Below are 21,616 nucleotides of genomic sequence, written 5' to 3'. Positions count from 1 at the left end.
AGAAAATTGATGACCCAAATAATGAAGTCGCCAGGGCGGGCTACATCCTTGTGAAGCTAGCCAGCGATCAGCAAAATGGAAGCTGCTACTACCCCAGGCCAGAGTGACAAAAGAAGGAGGACATTACCAGAGTCCAAAGGTGTCAGCAGATATCAGAGCCATGTGGCCCTGTCAGCAGAACTGAAGTCATACAGGAGAAGGAGACACACTCTGGCTCTCTACTTCCTACAGCCTTCAGATCTCCCGGCCGATGTTGAACTGCAGTCTGCAGGATCCCACAGTGCTGAGCAGAGCACGGGACCTGATGAAAGCCCGTAGGCCCAGGACTTTTACGGGCTCAGTCTCAGACCTCAGTCACCCGGTTGCTGGGACCTCATTGCGGTGATAATCACCACAGGAAGTTTAAAAGAGTCTTACCTCCCCCTGCTGCTGGGCCTCTGAACAATGGCCCAGGTTTTTAAGTGGCTGTGCTTAGGAAGGTAGAATTTGGAAAAAGCCTTGGAAAAACCTAGAAAGTTGTTGGAATGTGAGAGCCTCTCATTGGCCCTTGAGATCCTGCTTTCTGGAAAGGCCTGCTTGCTGAGCAGCCAATACTGTCAATATCTGGGGATTTAAGGCCTGAGGAGGCACCCCCACCCTGCCTTTCCCCTAGCCAATTCCTGCAGAACAGTGTAGACACACCTTCTGGGGAAACCTCCCTGACCCCTGCTGGTTGAGCTAGGCTGCTCCTATGGTCTCCACGTTTCCATCCTATCCTGACTCCCCATACTGAACCCCCATACCTTTAGGGTTCTCTTTCCTCTCACCAGACTGGGAATACTCCTAGGACAGGGAGTTGTCTTCCTTATCCTTACATTCCCACGCATTGGTACTTTTGTCTCCTGCTCTGCACCAGCATCTATGTAGGGGCTGGGCTTCTCAGCATGTGGATAAGAAAGTGCCAGCTTCCAGAAGCTTTTATTATAGAAGAGGCAGGCAATGTAGGCTTTTAAAACCACCAGTGTTTAATACCTATTCTTCTGAAGCTGTTTCAAAAAACAGAAAGGGAAGGAAAACTTCTAAACTTGTTCCATGAGGCCATTATTACCTTGACCAAAACGAGACAAAGATCCCACTATGAAGGAGAATTATAGATCAATATCCCTGATGAGCACAGATGCCAAAATTCTCACCAAGACACTAGCCAGTAGGCTCCAACAGTGCATTAAAAGGATTATTCACCATGACCAAGTGGAATTTTTTCCTGGGCTTCCAGGGTGGTTACAAATCAGTTAATCAATGTGATGCACCACATTAATAAAAAATTTTTAAAAAGACAAGAACCATATGATCTTCTCAATTGTTGTAGAAAAAGCTTTTGACAAAATACAACATCCTTTCTTGATTGAAACTCTCCACAGTGTAGGCATAGAGGGCACATAACCTCAGTGTCATAAAAGCCATCTATGAAAAGCCCACAGCAAATATCATTCTCAATGGGGAAAAACTGAGAGCTTTCCCCTGAGGTCAGGAACATGACAGGGATGCCCACTCTCACTACTGTTATTCAGCATAGTACTGGAACTCCTAGCTTCAGCAATCAGACAACAAAAAGAAAGGCATCCAAATTGGCAAAGAAGTCAAACTCTTATTCTTCACAGATAATGTGATACTCAGTATGGAATACCCTAAAATACTTCACTCCCAAACTCCAGAACTCATATAAGAATTTAGTAATGTGACAGGATATAAAATCAATGCACAGAAATCAGTTGGAATTCTATACAGTAACAATGAGACAGAAGAAATAAATTAAGGAATCAATTCCATTTACAGTTGCATCAAAAACCACTAAGATAACTAGGAATAAATCTAACCAAAGTGCCAAAAGATCTGAACTCTAAAAACTACAGAACACTTAAGAAATTAAGGAAGACGCAAAGAAATGGAAAAACATTCCATGCTCATGGTTTGGAAGAATAAATATTATTAAAATGTCTATGCTACCCAGAGCAATGTGCACATTCAGTGCAGTCCCTATCAAAATACCATCGACACTTTTCAGAGAACTGGAACAAATAATCCTAAAATTCTTATGGAATCAGAAAAGACCCTGAATAGCCAGAGGAATGTTAAAAAAAGAAAACCAAACCTGGTAGCATCACAATCCAAGACTTCAAGCCATATTACAAAGCTGTAATTATCAAGACAGTATGGTATTGTCATAAAAACAGACACGTAGATCGCATAGATCACACATAGAATACAGAACCCGGAAATGGACTCTTAACTGTATGGTCAATGAATCTTCAACAAAGCAGGAAAGAATATCCAATGGAAAAAGTCTAGTCTCATCAATAAATGGTGCACCCAAAAAAATTGGAGAGCCACATGTTGCTGAATGAAACTTGACCATTTCCTTATATCATATACGAAGATAAACTCAAAATGGTTGAAAGACCTAAATGTGAGACAGGAATCCATCAAAATCCTTGAGAACACAGGCAGCAACCTCTCCAGCCTCAGCTACAGCAACTTCTTGGTAGACACATCTCCAAAGGCAAGGGAAACAAAAGCAAAAAGTGAACTTTTAGGACTTCATCAAAATAAAAAGTTTCTGCACAGCAAAGGAAACAAAGAAACAGAAAGGCAACCTATGGAATGGGAGAAGATATTTGCAAATGACATATCAGATAAATGGGTAGTGTTCATGATTTACAAAGAACCTAACAAACTCAACACCCAAAAAACAAGTAATCCAGTCAAGAAATGGGCAGAAGACATGAACAGGTATTTCTCCATAGAAGACTATGAGAGAACTCTTCACTATAGGAAACAAACTGAGAGTCGCTGGAGAGTAGCTGGGAAGGGGATGGGTAATGGGGTGGCAGGCATTAAGGAGGACATGTGATACGATGAGCACTGGGTGTTATACACAACTGATGAATTATTGGACACTACATCTGAGACTAATGATGTGCTATATATTGGCCATATATATATATATAGATATATATATATACATATATAACAAATATATATACACTACTTGAGTTTAAATTTAAAAAACAAAACAAAACACTGCCTTGTGTGCTAGGGAAGTTCAAGGGTGTGTTTGAATACTGAACAGGGAGACTCCCATCTTTCCTGGAGGACCAGGGAAGCCGCCTGAGGAAGTAACATTTGAGTAAGGAATAAATAGGAATAGACTGGCAAAGAGGTTGGGGAATGGCATTTCAGATGGAAGGAAGAACAAGTACAAAGGCCTTGAAGTGGAAAAGACAGTGGAGAGTGGGGTCAAGGCTGGTGCTGGGTGGAGCTGGGGAGGTCACCCAGAGCCCAGTCTCTGCCCTGCCCCAGCACACTGCACCCCTGCCTGTGTTGTAGTGAGGAATGTTGGCATGTCTGCAGCTCCCACTTCCTGACACGTGCTGTATAGTTTCTCCACCTATGGGTGTGGCATTGACAAGACAGACTTGACAGGGTTAATATAAAAGGAGGTCCTCCACATAAATGTTCAGCATAGTGCCTGGTATTTCCTGACGGCTTTGATTATTCTAATGACAGTGACTAGGATTCCTACAACAGTTAGATGCTGTACATGGACCAGACAAAGCACGGACATCACATGTTTCCTAGGTTCCCCACGCTGGCCTACACAGGAACGCTCTCTCTGTGTTTGGCTATATAAAGGAGTGTTGTTGTATGCTTGTTCTTAGTGTTCTTTTCTCATGATTTATTTTATTATTTTTTTAAAGAGGGGTTTGTTTTGTTTTGCTTTCTCACAGGAGTGATTGGAGCAGATGTGAGAGGGTATGGCCTTGCCTGTGAGGGACAGCCAGTGACGTCACGGCTGGCTGTCATCTGTGGAACATCTTCTTGTCACATGGGGGTGAGTCTGCTGGGTAGAGGGCGGGGCGACCACCGGCAGGTGGGTGGGGAGCGGGATGTGGGGGGAGGGGGGCAGCCTAAGAGGAGACGTGACTTGCTGGCCCCTTTGCCTGTCAGTTCCTTCCCCTCCTGCTGCCCACCTGCTCTATGTAGCCAGAAGCCCAGCCCGTCTCCCAAAAGCTGTGCTTAAATTTGCTGTATCTTTGTTCAGGGGCCAGATTCTTAAAAAGTGTAGAGGTCTGAGTCTGTCTTTGACATCTCCCTGGTCAGAAAGCTCAGGCGTGAGGGCTGAAATTGGATCCAAGGGTGGCAACGCCTTGCTCCCAGGCTGATCTGTCCCTAATGGGTTGCTGAGTCTTCTCTGCAAAGGGGTGTCTGTTTTCCTTGGCCGCTGAGTTCTCTCCAAATCAATATAAATCCATCTCCCTGGAAGCGCCCTGATGATCTATAGAATTGGGCTGCATATCATGACTTCAAAAGAACACTGATAAGCAATTTTCACTTTGTTAATTTTCCTCCATGAATTAGTGGAAAGGCGTTCTCCAAGACTGCAGTTAAAATTTAGTGCCTGCCCTAAAATTTATATCTCCTTTAAATGCATGAGTCTGAAAGCATTCCATTTCGATAAGTACCCATTTCTACCATATTTTTATTTAAAAGTCATTACTCTGTTAAACTTAGATGGACGACTCCTTGGAATTTTCCCAGATGGGTAAAACAGAGGGAGAGAGGGGGAGGAGGAGGAGGCAGGCGGGGGAAGGAAGAGGGGGAAGGTGGGCGAGGATGAGCGTGGACCCAGTACAGGGCAGAATCTCTGTGACCATGGAGGGAATCAGGTGCCATGTCAAACTATGGTGAATAGCAGTAGGGACCAGTGAGCCTTTTTTACCATTAAATATTCTGGTTGAGTACGTATTTACTCCTCTCCCTTCTTGTGTCTGGAGCTGTGCTAAACCTTGGGGACATAAGGGTGACAGAAGTCCTCCTATCGATGAGGCATCATCCTAGCTGGCATTACCAGTACAAGGCCCCAGAATATCCGTGCACATGGAACCCGGGATCCTGAGCACCTACCATGCGCCACACAATGTCCACTGCTTCCCATTTCATGGTAGATCCAGCCGCATTGGTTTCCAATTGTACTTCCTCTGCGTACTAAGAATGGGGCCCCCAGCAAGGCACTTAGCCCTTTGGGGTTCAGATTCCTTCTCTACAAAATGTGGAGAGTCCAAGTACACAGCTCCTGGTGTTCTGAGTGTGAAGGTAGCTCTTGAAGAGTTGGGCTGGTGCTGTCAGGCAGAAAGGACGCAGGGACTGACTCTGCCTGGGAAGGGTCCAGGGTTAGGGACACCTTCCTGAGGGGACATTTATGTTGGATTCTAAGGTCATAGATTCCCTTGATCCTGCCCCTTCCCCCCACCAAAAGAAAGCCCAAAAAACAAAACAAAACAAAAAATGTTTTCCTTTTGTTTGTTTCTATGGACAAGGTCTTAAGTGAAACTTTTTTAATTGAGTTTTTAAAATCCCCTCAGCCGCCCTGTTGTAGGGCCCAGCTGTCCCTGAAGGGAGAGGTCTGCAGAGGCCTCAGGCCGCCTCGCCCAGGAGGTACCCTGAGGCCGGGCAGCCTGCCCTCACCTCTGTGGACATGAGTCTGCACCGCCTAGCTTTTCTTCACTGAACCCCGACTGAAACCTATTTAAAATCACTCCCATTTTCACAGGGACGCATCTAACCTGGTTCCTCCTGTGAAATCTGAATTTCAGACATTTTAACTACACTCAGTTCAGACTTCTGAACAGACGCAAATCCAAACGAAAGTGAGGGACTCTGTCATGTCCCCACTCCTCGTTCTCCTTGTCTCTTAATGGGATTGCTACTCCCTTTTCCTACAGGATCCATTTTGCCAATTAGGCAGCTAAGGCATAGAAAAATTCAGAAATGTTCCCTGGGTCACAAGCTGTTAAGCTGGAGCAGAGCACTCAGACCCAGCACTCAGATCCCACTCAGTGCCTCTCACAGTGCTGTGCCCCATGGTCCCTCCCTCAAAGACATGGAGCTGGCCTGGGCTTCAGAGCTCTCCAGATGCTGGGTGAACCCCTGCTCATGCACTTTTTGAGCTTGTGACCGGAGAGGTGAGCTACTTCTCCAAATCTCACATCCTTCCTCCATCCCATCGGGGCTGGTGTTGCTGGTTAGTGTGAACTGTGCACGTATGTATCTAGTCTAGAGCAGACACTCAGAAATGGTGGAGATTCTTAGTAAGTTCTCCTAGTGATATATAAGGGTCACATGAAGCAACTGTTGGTGCTTTAACGAGTTTGATGGGCAGCTGCAGTTGGTTGCAATGAATTAGGGCCATAAAATGCCGGTTTATTATGGTCGTGTTGTGCTGGAAATAAAGTCCCCACCCCCATCCAGCTTTGTACTTGGGAGTGGGAAGGGACCTTCTGGGCCAACGGGATTAATCATCAGCTTTAATGTTATGTGGCGAGGGCGAGACTGTGGTCATGCCAGCATCAGAAAATGCCTTTGATCTTGCTCAGGTGCCGGGCGCCCAGTGAGCCAGCAACAATAACACCTTTGTGAGGTCTAGGAGAGGTGCAGGTCTAAGGAAACACTCCCAGGGAAACTCAAGGACCCCCTTTGTTGTGGTTCTGGCAAAAAAAACCCACCAACTGTCAGGAAAAATTCACCAAACAGAACACAGGGACCAGAGGGGACTCTGGGCTTTTCAAAAAGTGGTGTTCAACCTGGTCTAAAGGATTCTGTTTCTTCCTGTCTGTTCACTGATGTTTCTGATTCGGTATCTTGATTGAGTCAAAATTCCCAAGAATATTTTGTGCCTGATCCAGATTGCCTCTTTCTACATATGAATGAATGAATGTCCAAGTAAGCAAATACTAATAAATACTTAGAAGTTCCTTACCTCCTGGTCCCTATTACTTCCAGGAATCTGGAAAAAAAGCTTGAGGTTGAACGTAAGACTTAGACTAATCAGGCCTTTGATATTTTGTAAGATACAGGTGTGGGCTGTACATTTATCTTCCTTTAGGTGATTTAATTAGCAAGAGAAAAAGAATGCTTGTTCTTTTTTTAACTCCATGAAAGCAGAGCTGCTTGCTCAGAGTTAATTACTAGCAAGTCCCCCAAACCCAACATAACACACAGCAGGGGTTAGCCCGAGGTTAAAAAGTCCTGGGGTCAGATGGAGCTGATCCTTGCCATAGCTCCAACACCCCTTCCCTGGGGTCGTCAAGTCAGGTTGTAACTTGGCAATTTGTGTTGTGGTTAGCATGTCAGATGAGGAGAGGACCCTGGGAAGTGAAAGAAGTATTGAAGAGATAAGATGTGAACAGAACACTGGCTGTTGAGGGCTGGGAATTATGTCTGCATCGTAAATCACTCAGAATTGCGGTTTTTGCAAGGACTCAGATGAATGTGGGGATGGTGGTCCTCTGTCGATCTCAAGGACGTAGGCTCCTATGCGAGCCCCACCACTTACTTCCTTTAGGTCAGATACTCCTTCTTCCACTCCCTCAGTGTTCTCATCTGTTCAGTGTGGGCGGTAATATTTACCCTTAAAGATGTTTCGAGGATTAAGTGGGGTGATCTTTACAAACAGTTCATCACTATGCCCAGCATAAAAGACCAAATACAGTGCTGTTATTAAAAAATGATTTGTGAAGGCCAGAATGATCCATTTGGTAATAGATTTGAATTAGAGGCATCAGAGTGAAGTCATGTTCAGCTTCATCTAGTTTATACATAGATTCATATATCAGTATATACAAATATCTGTAGATACATATATCTACATATATATATAAAGTATGCAAGTATCTGTAGATATCTATAGATGCGTGTATATATATCTACACATGTCTGTGTGTTAGTAAACATACTTCTATTTCCTAGCTCTGACAGTTGAGAGGAGCTCGAAACTAGGATACCCCAGCAGCTAGTTGTTCCAAGCACGCCGATACCCAGATCTTGATTTCTAATGCATTTCTCCAATAAAAAGAGCTTGGACTCCTTGGAGAAGTGGTTGATTCTAGGACTGGAACAGGAAATGGATGAGCTAAGCCTGGGGCATCTAGTACTACCAAAAAAGTGAGGAAATGCTCTGGGTTGATGGGGCTCAACGAGATGAGGTCACTCCTTCAGGTGCATCGAGCCGGCAGTGTGGTGGGAGCTGGAACACGCACATTCATCTCTTATCCTGCAGGGTCCTCTCCACATTAAGTACCCTTCTATGGGCTTCCCTACACATGGCAGCTGAATTCCAGGGAATGTTCCAAGAGGACAAGCCCCACTGTACAGGCCCTGAATAAGCCTCTACCTACATCATTCTTGCTAATGTCACATTAGCCAAGCCTGAGTCAATATGGAACTCTATGAGGATGGGAATGCCAGCAGGTTCGGTGGACTGGGGGCCCACCAGTGTCACAATTGACTCCAGTCTAGCTTCCAAATCCTAATAATTTGTATCCACTTGTGAAATAGAGTCACCCCTCAAAACAATCCTATATAATTGATTATAATTATATATAACTGATTATAATTCTAAGTTCGTTATAGATCACATGTAATCCTACCATGTATTCTATACTTTGTGCATATGTGTGTACGTGTGTAAGCATACGTGCATATGTAGGTACACACACATATCAATTCTTATCTTACCATTTCTTCTATTATTAACAGTAAAAATAAGGATTATTTGTACTGTTTTAATCTGTACCATATGCCAGCCATTGTCCTAAAAGACAAATGTTTTTTACCTGGTTTACTGCCATAATAACCCGTATTGAGTTGTTATTTGCTGGAGCCAACTGAAGGTGGTCCCAGTGACCAAGACTGGAACAATGTGGGCAGCAAAATAAAGTGGTATTGGATAATAACCTAAAGTATGACACAAATGTCATGAGTCCATAGTGATACATATAAATGACTAAATGAATAAGAAAGATGTCTCCTGCAGAAGAATTCCAAATAATTTCTGTAGATACTTCCCCATCAATAAGGTGGAATATAATTTCCCACTCCTTAAGGGTGAGCGGTACTTAGTGACTTTCTTTCAAAGTGGACAGTATAAAAAGGAGGGGGGCATATAATTTTACAGTGGAGAGGTCTGACAAATGCTACCTCTGCCAGATGGTGAAGGTCAACATCAATGGTGATAAGCCATGTTGATAATATGTACTATTGATATGATTTAATGAGAATGGCACTTTATCATCCTCCTCAAAACCCATAACCACAGTGTGATCCTAAGAAAAAAATCAGCAAATCCAAGTTGAGGGAATTTCTATGAAACACCTGACCCCTACTCCTCTAAACTGGGGAGGTCATCAAAAAAATAAGGGAAGTCCCAAGAACCATCACCTCCAAGAGGAGCCTAAACAGTTGTAACAGTTAAATGCAATATGCGGTCCTGGGTCAGGTCCTAGAACAGAAAAAGGACATGGGTGAAAACTCAGCAAATTTAAATAAAGTAAGGCATTTAGTAATAATATATCAATATTATCTGTAATTGTGATATTTATACCTTCTGTGGGGTATTAATGGTAGAGGAATCTGGGTGTGGGGTATATGGGGACTCTGTATATTTTTATAAGTCTTCTGTAACCTAAAACTGTTCTAAAATGAAAAGTTTATTTTTAAATCATTCATTAAATAATTTGCTCATGACGGAAGCATTTTCTTGTACTTGCCTGGCTAAGTGGTAAGGGTACTAAGATCATTATGATGGATATGGCATGCCTGCCTTCATTGAGAAAGAAACAAGAAGGAGACAACTTCAGCCTAGATGGAGATCGCTATGGTCCATGCATGACTGTAGTGTGGTAGGAATAGGGAGAAGGGCCTGCCCAAAGTCTTGAGTAGAAAAGTTTTCCTATAGGATATAATGTTCCCCTGATCCCACTGGGACACTTCCTGCCAGCCCAGTTTCAGGTCACATGCCCTGTCCTCACTCTGCACTTTTTTTTTTCTTTTCTGTGTCTACAACATCATGGAGGTGACTTCTGTGGTCTGGATGGGATATGGTTATGTAAAAGCCCATCAGGAGGGCACCATGGGTGGGCAGAACAGCCACAGGCCTTGAACAGAGACGTTCTGTTCGCAGGTGTCACTGCTAAGAAGCGAGTAGGCACAAGGACCAGTTTCTCTATCTTAGTCTCTTTAGCAGGTGGCGTTGGCAGAGGTCATTGAGAAAGGTGGACAGGGAAGGGGGTTCACCTGGTACAAATAGGACCCCTGTTAGGGTTCTGTGCATGAAGTGCCCCGCTCCCTCTTCATTCACCAGCATTCCATGTGGAGGCTGTCCCAGGACCTCATAACCACATCTATTGAAAATAGATTACATGCTAGGTATCAGTTTGTCAAGGGAAGGGTTGATGTGGTTCAGTGACCAGTACTGAGCTCAGGAAGCTCAGGGCAGTGCTTCTCCTGGCATGTGAGGCTAGGGAAGTTCTACACTGTGCTGGACAGAGGTCATTGAACATCTCTGGCCCAGCCTCAGTCATTATGAGGAGAAAGACAATGGCGTTAGCTGCTATCATCTATCAGGTACCTATAGTGTACCCAGACTGTGCTGGATCCTTTATGTAAGGTAATCAACAGTTCTGTGAGATAGCCACCATTACTGTCTTCATTTCCTAAGTGAGAAGACTGAGGCAAACAATAGTTCGGTGGATCATACCATGTTCAAGCCATCTAGGGGACTGACCTCAGAGTCCTCGCTCTTCCTTTTAGTTAAGTAGCTTCTCCCAAAGGTGCAGAGGAGAGGGAGAACAAGCTCAATGAAAATATGGGCAAATATTGGTACAGAGCTCTCACCAAAGAAAAGATTTGGATGACAAGCACCTGAGAAGATGGTAACCATCATCACTTGTCACGAGGAAAAGGCAACCCCACACCACAGTGGCGTATACGCTTACCAGAATGGCCAACCTCGGGGTGAGGATTTGGGGACTGTAACTTACACGCTGCTTTTGGGGATGTGAAATGGCACAACCACCTTGGAAAAGAGTTGAGCAGTTTCTGCCGGAATTAACGTACACCCACCATGTGATCCAGCCATCCCACTCACGAAAGCTTATGTCCGTTCCTAGACTTGTACAGAGATGCTCACGGCTGCTTTATTTGTGATAGCCAACCTCACCCCCCACCCCCCGGAAACAGCCCAAATGCCTTTTGACGGTAACTAGAGGAATACGCTGTTGGGATGTCCATTATAAAGCTTTACTACTAGGCAATAAAAGGGAATGAGCTGTTCATATAAGATACGGCATGCATTGATCTCAACATAAGTATGCTGATAAAAACCAAACTCCCCAGAAGTACAGACTTTGTGATGCCATTTATTTAAAATTCTAAGTAATGCAGACTAACGTATAATGACAGAAAGCAGATCATTGGTTCTCTTCGGTGGGAGAGCAGGCACAGTGGCAGCCAGGAGAATAGGCAGAACACAAATGGCACAAGAAAACTTTGGGGGTTGGTGGAGATGTTTACCTTGATTATGGTAATGTCTTCACTGGTGTATGCGATGTCAAAACTTATCACATCAGACACTTTCAATATATGCAGCTTGGCGCATGCTAATTACACCTCGACAAAGCTTGTTGGAAAAAAAAAAAAAAACAGAAAAGAAGACCAAAAAAAAAAATACAAAGTAAAAATTGTAGTTATCTGCAGTCACTTCTATAGTGCTTACTGTATTTCAGGCCCTATTCTAAACACATCTATTAAAATTATTTCATCATTGGGACTCCCAGGTGGCTCAGTTGGTTAAGCATTGACTTCACCTCAGGTCATGATCCCAGGGTCCTGGGATCGAGTTCTGCATTGTGCTCCTTGCTCAGTGGGGAGCCTGCTTCTCCTTCTGCCTATATCTCTCCTTGCTTCTGCTCCCTCTCTGACAAAGAAATAAATTAAATCGCTAAAGAAAAATTACTTCATTATCATTTAAAAAACCATACAATAAATGTTAGTTTTCACTTGTTTCCTTCCAGCCCAGCTTTATTCTCCAACTACTCTGACATGGTTTATGATTCTTTTCTTTTGGCCGCTAGCACAGAGCAATAGTTACTGTTATTTGCGTTTTACTGGTACCAACTTGTATCTCGGTGAAGCAGACTTGCTTAGTGGGCCCGTGTCTCCTATGCCCCTATTGGCCCATCCTGTCCTTTCGGGAGCTTGGGCTTATCCGATGCCTGGTGACTGCATGGCTGGATTGCTTCCCACTCACATGGCCCACCACCCCAGAAGTGTGCAAGTGCTTGCATTTTCCAGAGGCTCTTTTCACTCCTTCCTGACCCAGTGGCATCGCCTTTCATCGTCCGTCTCTGCTGAGGGGGCCTGACTGAGTGGAAGAAGCCCCCGCCCCCCACCGCCGCCCCGTGTGAGCTGCTGGCATTCTGTTGCCCACTCCACCTTACCCGGGACATCTGGGTGTTCATTTGGCCTCTCTGGGAAGTCAGATTTTCGTTGAGTGATGTTATTTAGTGAGGCCTGGGAGACACAGGCCAGCCGTACTTGCTTTCTCTCCTTTTACCCACCATGACAGCCTTCCAGAGCTTTCCATTTCTGTGCTCTGCTCACCCTCCTTCATACCCTGTACCCTTGGGAGTAGAACTGACACTCCCCACCAGCTCACCAGGACGCATTTTGGCTCGGAGTCCTTCTATAGCCTGCTGTCTGTTCTCTTGGGAAAAGAGAGTTGAGGAGCCCTAGGCTCTGGACTCTGACCAGATCTGTGCCCCCATCAGACTGTGCCATATTGTTAGAGCCTTGCTCTTTGGGAGATGGCTGTGGTGTAGCTCTGCAGCTTCCTTACAGCAGGGAAGAAGATGATGCCCCAAAGCAGAGTTGTGGCCTGGGCCTGGGCCACTCTCGCACACAGGCCAGAGTTAGAGGAGCAAAGGATGCTCCCCATCATTACTTAGAAGGGAATGTAAATTGCCACCACCTTGAGATCCACTGCACGCTTTTAGATGGGCCACAGTTGTGCAAGGATGTGGGGACTGAATTCCTACATGCTCCTGGTGGGGACATGAACCGGCACAACCACTTTGGAAAAGAGTTTAGCGTTTTCTTACAAAGTCACACTTCTGTGTGACCCAGCCATTCCACTCCTATAAAAGCTGGGCAGGGCTGTCTGGTTGCATGTTTCTGGAAGACAGGAACAACACAAGGTGAGGTGACCCAAGACCTCTCAGAAGTTCAGAGACAAAAGCTTCTGGTGGTTTTTGTCAACTGGCCTGGGCCTGGCTGTCCACAGAGACAGAAGAATGATGAAAGAAGCAAGGAAACAATAAAATTAGCGGCAGTAAGAGTCACAGCTAATGTGTACTACATGCTTATGATGGGGTGAGAAATATAAATTTCTGGTCAAACCTCCCTAATAACCTTATGCAGTTATCCAAATTACCCCCCCCCCATTTTACAAGTGGACACTGAGGCTCAGAAAGACCAAGTACTTGCCCAAGGAGACAGAGCTAGCAAGTCCTAGAGGTCAGTTTCCAACTCCCCGATTGCAGAACTGATATTCTCAACTCATAGCAGAATGATGAGACCCAGGCGGCAGGGCGAGCTAGCCGAGAGCACGTGTGTTTTGTGGGAATGGGGGTGGAGTGGTTACAAGGTACATCTTTTCCAATGCCTGATGAGAAGTGCAAAGTTAGGCTTGGATCAAAACTAGCCACAGTGCTCTTGTTTTCCCCACTTCCTGGGCTTTCAAGTCACTGCCTCTCAAGAGGCCACCCGTCTAATGATAACAATAAAAATAAACAGCATCACTTGTCACCGTTGTCCCTGGGGAGGAGAGTATTTATGAGTCTTCCCTGTTTCCCTGCTGCTCTGTGGTCAAGTACTTGAAAAGGCAATTTGAAGACAGGCAGCCAACCTCCCAACTCATGAAGATGTTTTTATATTGGTTTGGAAGAGCATGAAATGAAAACCACATTGATTTTTTTGTTCCTCCTTTTCCCATTTACCACTCATCTGCTGTGGGGGTAACTCTGGTAGTGTGGCCGCTGAGAGCGATCTAGCAGTTATAGGAGTATCTGTGCTTCTCCAGAGACTCAGGGCGGGTGAAAAAGATGCCGAAGACAGCCTTCCTAGAGCCCTCTCCAAGGACCGGGTATGTGCCATGGTCCTTGACACGTTCCCATTCACTTAGATCTGTGTGCATTTAGTTCAGAAGTTTTAGTAGTTTGGCCTTGTAGATGTCCTCTTCTTTTTTTCACTCCCTTTTCCCATTCTCCTTGTGTGCTCCAAGGGCCTCTTTTTTTCACATGTTAATTAAATTTTCATAAATTCTGTCCTCCAGAGCTATTATAAGTGAGAGACAGTTTCTCTTCTTCTGCTTAAACAGTGTTAGAGTGTGAGGAGCAGGAACAAACATCTAAGAAACCAAAGATCCCAGAATAAGGACCCATGAGAAGTTTATTGAACAGTGAAGGCTGTAAGATTGAGCCTGAAAGTCTCTTCCTAATGAATAGTCAGTGGCTCCCTACTGCCAAAAGAAAAATTTATTCAAAAGCAAACTAAATGGGCATTTGACCATGCTGTTAAAAATTTAGGATACATTCAATTAGAAAAAAATAGGAGTCTTAAATCCAGTGGAGGTGAAAGTGACTGCATTCTGTCATATGTATTTTTAAAAAAATTGTTCTAAGGAAAGATCATTCACATGTTCTAAAATTCACCCCTACCATGTATCTTTAAAGCCTCTATAGAACTGAGATTAGTGGTATTTGAGAAGGAGAAAATTTTAGTGTGCATCCTTTTGGTTACACGATGAAGATACCGGCATGTAGCCTTTATTACTTAGGGAGGGGACAGAAAGAGGTCTCAAAATAGTAGGTTTCCATTTCCTTGCACTTAGCACAGTCTTTGACATGTGCTTGGGACCAGTACCTGTTGGATTGATAGATGAACAGAAGGACAGACAGAAACATACTAGGTAGCCAAATATAGTATACCACATACACATCCAAGTTTATTGAAGACCAGATCATGCCATACCAGTTTGATTTACTTTTTTTTTTTTAATGTATTTAAGGTTATGTGAACTACCTAGTCTTCTGTAAGGCTTTGGTTCTTTCTTTGATCAACAGACTCTTCCCAGTTGACACAGAGCATTGGTCAATCCAGTAACCGAACTCCACCTACTTGAGAACTGAGTTTTTCAGTGAGTTTTGGCTTGAAACTGGCCAAAAGCAAAAACACAAAACTGATAGAAAAGTATCCACTATATCCAATTGCCAAATTTATGTGTGGGCTTCTCAGCCATTGGGTGTGGCCTTGTGTGGAGCCAGGAAAGCACTGGGTCTTGATTCTGTAGGTCAACAGGACATTTAGGTGGAAGGTGCTGCTTGGCTTAGAGCAGTTGTGGATCCTCCCTGACTTGGGCATCTGTCCTCTTGCCTGCATGTTAAAATTTACTGAAACTTCCTTATGTTTCCATGTAACTCCTTAATGAGAGATTTACTATGGTCTTGGAATACAGGGCTAGGGTTCTCTGGAATTAGGGAAATGGCCTGTGAAAAAGAGACAAATTGGCCAGTTTTATTAATATGTATATTTGTTTTTCTGTGGTTGTGCCAGACACTAGTTTATATGGCCCTGACCACCATGACAGACCCACAGTGAAGAGGGTCTTGTTTCCTGTATTAAGTCTGGTAGCTTCACAGTCTTGAGTAAAATCTCTCAGTGTGTCTCCTGAGTCCCAGAATCCTAGCAGGGCATGAGAGAGCTCACGTGATCTGGGCCCTACCCACCTCTAGCTTTATCCCTCCCTGTCTCTCACTTCTCTATAGTCTGGCAGGCACGTTCACACACCCTTATCTGAATTCCACGGGGCCCAAGATGTTTGAAAATAGAGACTTTTAAAGTTAATACTGTGTGTCTGCAGTGTATTACATGACACTGCCAAACAGGTCTGGGTCTGTACCCCAATGAAACACATTAGTATTTCTACAGTAAAACCTGAGAGGATTCGAACTTTTGGGACTTCATCAAGATCAAAAGCTTCTGCACAGCAAAGGAAACAGTCAAGAAAACAAAGAGGCAACCCATGGAATGGGAGAAGATATTTGCAAATGACAGTACAGACAAAGGGCTGATATCCAGGATCTATAAAGAACTCCTCAAACTCAACACACACAAAACAGATAATCATATCAAAAAATGGGCAGAAGATATGAACAGACCCTTCTCCAATGAAGACATACAAATGGCTATCAGACACATGAAAAAATGTTCATCATCACTAGCCATCAGGGAGATTCAAATTAAAACCACATTGAGATACCACCTTACACCAGTTAGAATGGCCAAAATTAACAAGACAGGAAACAACATGTGTTGGAGAGGATGTGGAGAAAGGGGAACCCTCTTACACTGTTGGTGGGAATGCAAGTTGGTGCAGCCACTTTGGAGAACAGTGTGGAGATTCCTTAAGAAATTAAAAATAGAGCTTCCCTAGGATCCTGCCATTGCACTCCTGGGTATTTACCCCAATGATACAGATGTTGTGAAAAGAAGGGCCATCTGTACCCCAAAGTTTATAGCAGCAATGGCCATGGTCCCCAGACTGTGGAAAGAATCAAGATGCCCTTCAACGGACGAATGGATAAGGAAGATGTATGTGGCCCATATACACCATGGAGTATTATGCCTCCATCAGAAAGGATGAATACCCAACTTTTGTAACAACATGGATGGGACTGGAAGAGATTATGCTGAGTGAAATAAGTCAGGCAGAGAGAGTCAATTATCATATGGTTTCACTTATTTGTGGAGCATAACAAATAGCATGGAGGACATGGGGAGATGGAGAGGAGAAGGGAGCTGAGGGAAATTGGAAGGGGAGGTGAACCATGAGAGACTATGGACCCTGAAAAACAACCTGAGGGTTTTGAAGGGGCAGGGGGTGGGAGGTTGGGGGAACCAGGTGGTGGATATTGGGGAGGGCACGTATTGCATGGAGCACTGGGTGTGGTGCAAAAACAATGAATACTATTACGCTGAAAAGAAATAAAAAACAAAAACAAAAAAAACTTGAGAGGATTCACACCAATTAAAGAGATTCTAAATATCTCTTGATCAGTTTACATTGGATTTGACCATCAAATGAATCAGGGAAAAACTTGCCATGTGGAATGCTTTAGAAGTGGTACAGACTTGTGTTTACTCTTCTGGAGAAGAGTCCGTGTGCTCTCCTTTGACCAGCCTCTGAGCCTGTGTTTTCTCTGCCCAGAGCGGCTGCATCTTCTTTCTTCGTGGTGAGTACCATTATCCCCAGAATCCTCACCATTGTTATAATTCACATTTACTGAGCATTTTCTGTGTTACTTGATACTCACAGTAAGTTCTGGGGTGGTTCTCATTGAGTTATGATCTCCGGTGTTCAGAAGCGTAAACTGAGGTGTAGAAAGGTCACAGAGCAAGGAGTGGAGCTGAGGTTGTACTGAAGCACAGGGACCTCAAGCCTGTGTCCTCAGACACTGTGCCATCCCTGGTGTGCGTCTTTGCCAAAGTCGCAGCTCAGGAGTTTCTCTGAGGCTCTCTTTCCTTCCTCCGCCAACTTTAGTCTGCCATGCCCCTGCAGACCCTCCTGGCTCTTCTGCACTGCTGCAGCCCAGCACTTGCCATTCTGTGTGTCTTCCCCATAAGCCTGAGCTCCTTGAGCAGTTGGGGAAAAGCCTACTTCATGCTCTGTCTCTAGAGAACACCCTAGGTGTTCGACACATAGTTTATAATCAGGCTAACCCCCAGAGATATGCTAACAGCAAGTAATTTGTATCCCCCTTGAAATAGATATGAAACACCAAACCCCAAGTGTAAGGGTGTAAAGTCTTGGATCTGAAAAATAGAAATATTCAGAAAGGAAAAGTCTACTCAGGTTCCTGCCTGGTGTGCAAAGAAGAATTTGTTGGGGACAGCATTTCAAAAATGAGCAAGAAATAGGTTTATACTTAATAACAGCTAGAATTTATTCCCCGTGGGCCATATGCTGGATTCTGTGCCGGTCTAATCCTCACTGTTGTGATATGTAAGGTTAATTTAAGAAAGAGAAAGATGTAGTAGCCATGTTTTAGATCCTAATAAAAGGTAATACTAATATAGGGTTAAACAGAAAGTAAATGTCATTAGAAGGTAGTAACCTAAAATGGCCCCCGAGAGTATATTACTCCATCTAAGAGATGACAGAAATGAGGTTGAAGAGATTGGAGAGCAAGATCATATTAGGGGAAGTGAGATCTGAATAGGCTCCTGACTTTTGTATCTATTCCTTAAAAACGTTAACATGCTATTAAGAATGTATCCTGCTATTCTGTTCCATTGATCTATGTGTCTGTTTTTGTGCCAGTACCATGCTGTCTTGATGACGACAGCTTTGTAATAGAGCTTGAAGTCCGGAATTGTGATGCCACCAACGTTGGCTTTCTTTTTCAATATCCCTTTGGCTATTCGAGGTCTTTTCTGGTTCCATATAAATTTTAGCATTATTTGTTCCATTTCTTTGAAAAAGATGGATGGTACTTTGATAGGAATTGCATTAAATGTGTAGATTGCTTTAGGTAGCATAGACATTTTCACAATATTTATTCTTCTAATCCAGGAGCATGGAACATTTTTCCATTTCTTTGTGTCTTCCTCAATTTCTTTCATGAGTACTTTATAGTTTTCTGAGTATAGATTCTGTGTCTCTTTGGTTAGGTTTATTCCTAGGTATCTTATGGTTTTGGGTGCAATTGTAAATGGGATTGACTCCTTAATTTCTCTTTCTTCTGTCTTGCTGTTGGTGTAGAGAAATGCAACTGATTTCTGTGCATTGATTTTATATCCTGACACTTTACTGAATTCCTGTATAAGTTCTAGCAGTTTTGGAGTGGAGTCTTTTGGGTTTTCCACATATAGTATCATATCATCTGTGAAGAGTGATAATTTGACTTCTTCTTTGCCGATTTGGATGCCTTTAATTTCCTTTTGTTGTCTGATTGCTGAGGCTAGGACCTCTAGTACTATGTTGAATAGCAGTGGTGATAATGGACATCCCTGCCGTGTTCCTGACCTTAGCGGAAAAGCTTTCAGTTTTTCTCCATTGAGAATGATATTTGCGGTGGGTTTTTCATAGATGGCTTTGATGATATTGAGGTATGTGCCCTCTATCCCTACACTTTGATTAGACCCTCAACTCTATGGTCAACTAATCTTTGACAAAGCAGGAAAGAATGTCCAATGGAAAAAAGACAGCCTCTTCAATAAATGGTGCTGGGAAAATTGGACAGCCACATGCAGAAAAATGAAATTGGACCATTTCCTTACACCACACACAAAAATAGACTCAAAATGGATGAAGGACCTCAATGTGCGAAAGGAATCCATCAAAATCCTTGAGGAGAACACAGGCAGCAACCTCTTTGACCTCTGCCGCAGCAACATCTTCCTAGGAACAACGCAAAAGGCAAGGGAAGCAAGGGCAAAAATGAACTATTGGGATTTCATCAAGATCAAAAGCTTTTGCACAGCAAAGGAAACAGTTAACAAAATCAAGACAACTGACAGAATGGGAGAAGATATTTGCAAACCACATATCAGATAAAGGACTAGTGTCCAGAATCTATAAAGAACTTAGCAAACTCAACACCCAAAGAACAAATAATCCAATCAAGAAATGGGCAGAGGACATGAACAGACATTTCTGCAAAGAAGACATCCAGATGGCCAACAGACACATGAAAAAGTGCTCCATATCACTCGGCATCAGGGAAATACAAATCAAAACCACAATGAGATATCACCTCACACCAGTCAGAATGGCAAAAATCAACAAGTCAGGAAATGACAGATGCTGGCGAGGATGCGGAGAAAGGGGAACCCTCCTACACTGTTGGTGGGAATGCAAGCTGGTGCAGCCACTCTGGAAAACAGCATGGAGGTTCCTCAAAATGTTGAAAATAGAACTGCCCTATGACCCAGCAATTGCACTATTGGGTATTTACCCTAAGGATACAAACGCAGTGATCCAAAGGGGCACATGCACCCGAATGTTTATAGCAGCAATGTCCACAATAGCCAAACTATGGAAAGAACCTAGATGTCCATCAACAGATGAATGGATCAAGAAGATGTGGTATATATACACAATGGAATACTATGCAGCCATCAAAAGAAATGAAATCTTGCCATTTGCGACAACATGGATGGAACTAGAGCGTATCATGCTTAGCGAAATAAGTCAAGCAGAGAAAGACAACTATCATATGATCTCCCTGATATGAGGAAGTGGTGATGCAACATGGGGGCTTAAGTGGGTAGGAGAAGAATAAATGAAACAAGATGGGATTGGGAGGGAGACAAACCATAAGTGACTCTTAATCTCACAAAACAAACTGAGGGTTGCTGGGGGGAGGGGGATTGGAAGAAGGGGGTGGGATTATGGACATTGGGGAGGGTATGTGCTTTGGTGAGTGCTGTGAAGTGTGTAAACCTGGTGATTCACAGACCTGTACCCCTGGGGATAAAAATGTATGTTTATAAAAAAATAAAAATTAATTTAAAATTGGTAAAAAAAAAAAAAAAAAAAGAATGTATCCTGCTAGCCTACCAGGGGCTGGGCCTGGCTTTGAGCTCTGCTTTCAGAAAAATCTGAGAGAACCTAAACCTGGAAAGAAGCATATAATACACAGTTATAATGTTTAGGAGAAACTGCCTCCCCCCTTTTTTGTTTTTCATTTTTTTATTCAAAAATGATTTCAGGGGCACCTGTGTGGCTCAGTAGGTTAAGTGTCTGCCTTTGGCTCGGGTCATGATCTCAGGGTCCTAGGATTGAATCCTGGGACTCCCTGCTGAGCAGATGGGGAGTCTGCTTTTCCCTCTGCCCCTTCTCCTGCTCCAGCTCTGGCTCCTGAGGTCTCTCTCTCAAATAAATAAAATATTTAGAAAGTGATCTCAGACTTACAGAAAAGTTGCAAAAATACGGGCGCCTGGGTGGCTCAGTGGGTTAAAGCTTCTGCCTTCGGCTCAGGTCATAATCCCAGGGTCCTGGGATCGAGCCCCGCATCAGGCTCTCTGCTTAGGGGGGAGCCTGCTTTCCCCTCTCTCTCTGCCTCCCTCTCTGCCTACTCATGATCTCTGTCTATCAAATAAATAAATAAAATCTTTAAAAAAGTTGCAAAAATAGAACAAAGAATTCTGTATACCTTTTACCTTGATTCTTTTAATATTTGCATAAGCATTGTACTCATACTTTTTATGTGTGTATAAATATTTTTTTCCTCAATCATTTGAGAGTAGACTATAGATATAATGCTCATTTCCTCCTGAATACTTCAGTATCTATTTTATAAAAACAAGAATATTCTCTTATATAGCCTAATACAATTATCTTGCCAGGAAATAAACACAGATAGGATTCTATTATTTAATCTATGGACCTTATTCAAATTACATCACCTGTCCACAAAATGTCCTTTATAGTAAAAGGAAAGAAAAGATTTCTCAGAGCTTGGGATAGTTAGAAGGTGGGGTAGTTCTGACTGCTTGAGAGAAGCAGTTGGCTTTATTTTCTTATTTATTGACATTTTTGTAATGATAAAAAGATTTAAGTTTTTCTTGGTGCTTTGAAATTTGTTAAATGCCTAGTGGAATTTGATACTCAAAATAACTACGTGAGGTCTTCAGAGCAGGCGCTGTTTTCTTTTTTAAACTGAGGCTCAAAGAAACAGTG

At 43.4% G+C, this 21,616-nt stretch overlaps 1 protein-coding gene across 15 annotated transcripts in view; it reads left to right on the top strand.

Annotated features, from left to right (window-relative positions):
- The window catches only part of FGGY (FGGY carbohydrate kinase domain containing), a 520,049-nt gene that overhangs the window by 339,066 nt on the left and 159,367 nt on the right, over positions 1–21,616 (top strand). For all 15 annotated transcript variants that reach the window (XR_004276097.1, XR_004276096.1, XM_032301938.1 and 12 more), the window contains one exon: positions 3,768–3,871. Coding sequence is in view for 13 of the 15 variants with exons in the window: in XM_032301938.1 (XP_032157829.1) it covers positions 3,768–3,871 (104 nt within the window). In the remaining 2 variants the exon portion in view is untranslated. The remainder of the gene's footprint in view (positions 1–3,767; positions 3,872–21,616) is intronic.

This window comes from Mustela erminea, chromosome 10 (assembly GCF_009829155.1).
Source record: "Mustela erminea isolate mMusErm1 chromosome 10, mMusErm1.Pri, whole genome shotgun sequence".
In the NCBI taxonomy this organism is placed as follows: domain Eukaryota; kingdom Metazoa; phylum Chordata; class Mammalia; order Carnivora; family Mustelidae; genus Mustela; species Mustela erminea.
The sequence above is the reverse complement of the archived record's forward strand: the minus strand, read 5'-3'. Positions and strand labels throughout refer to the sequence as shown.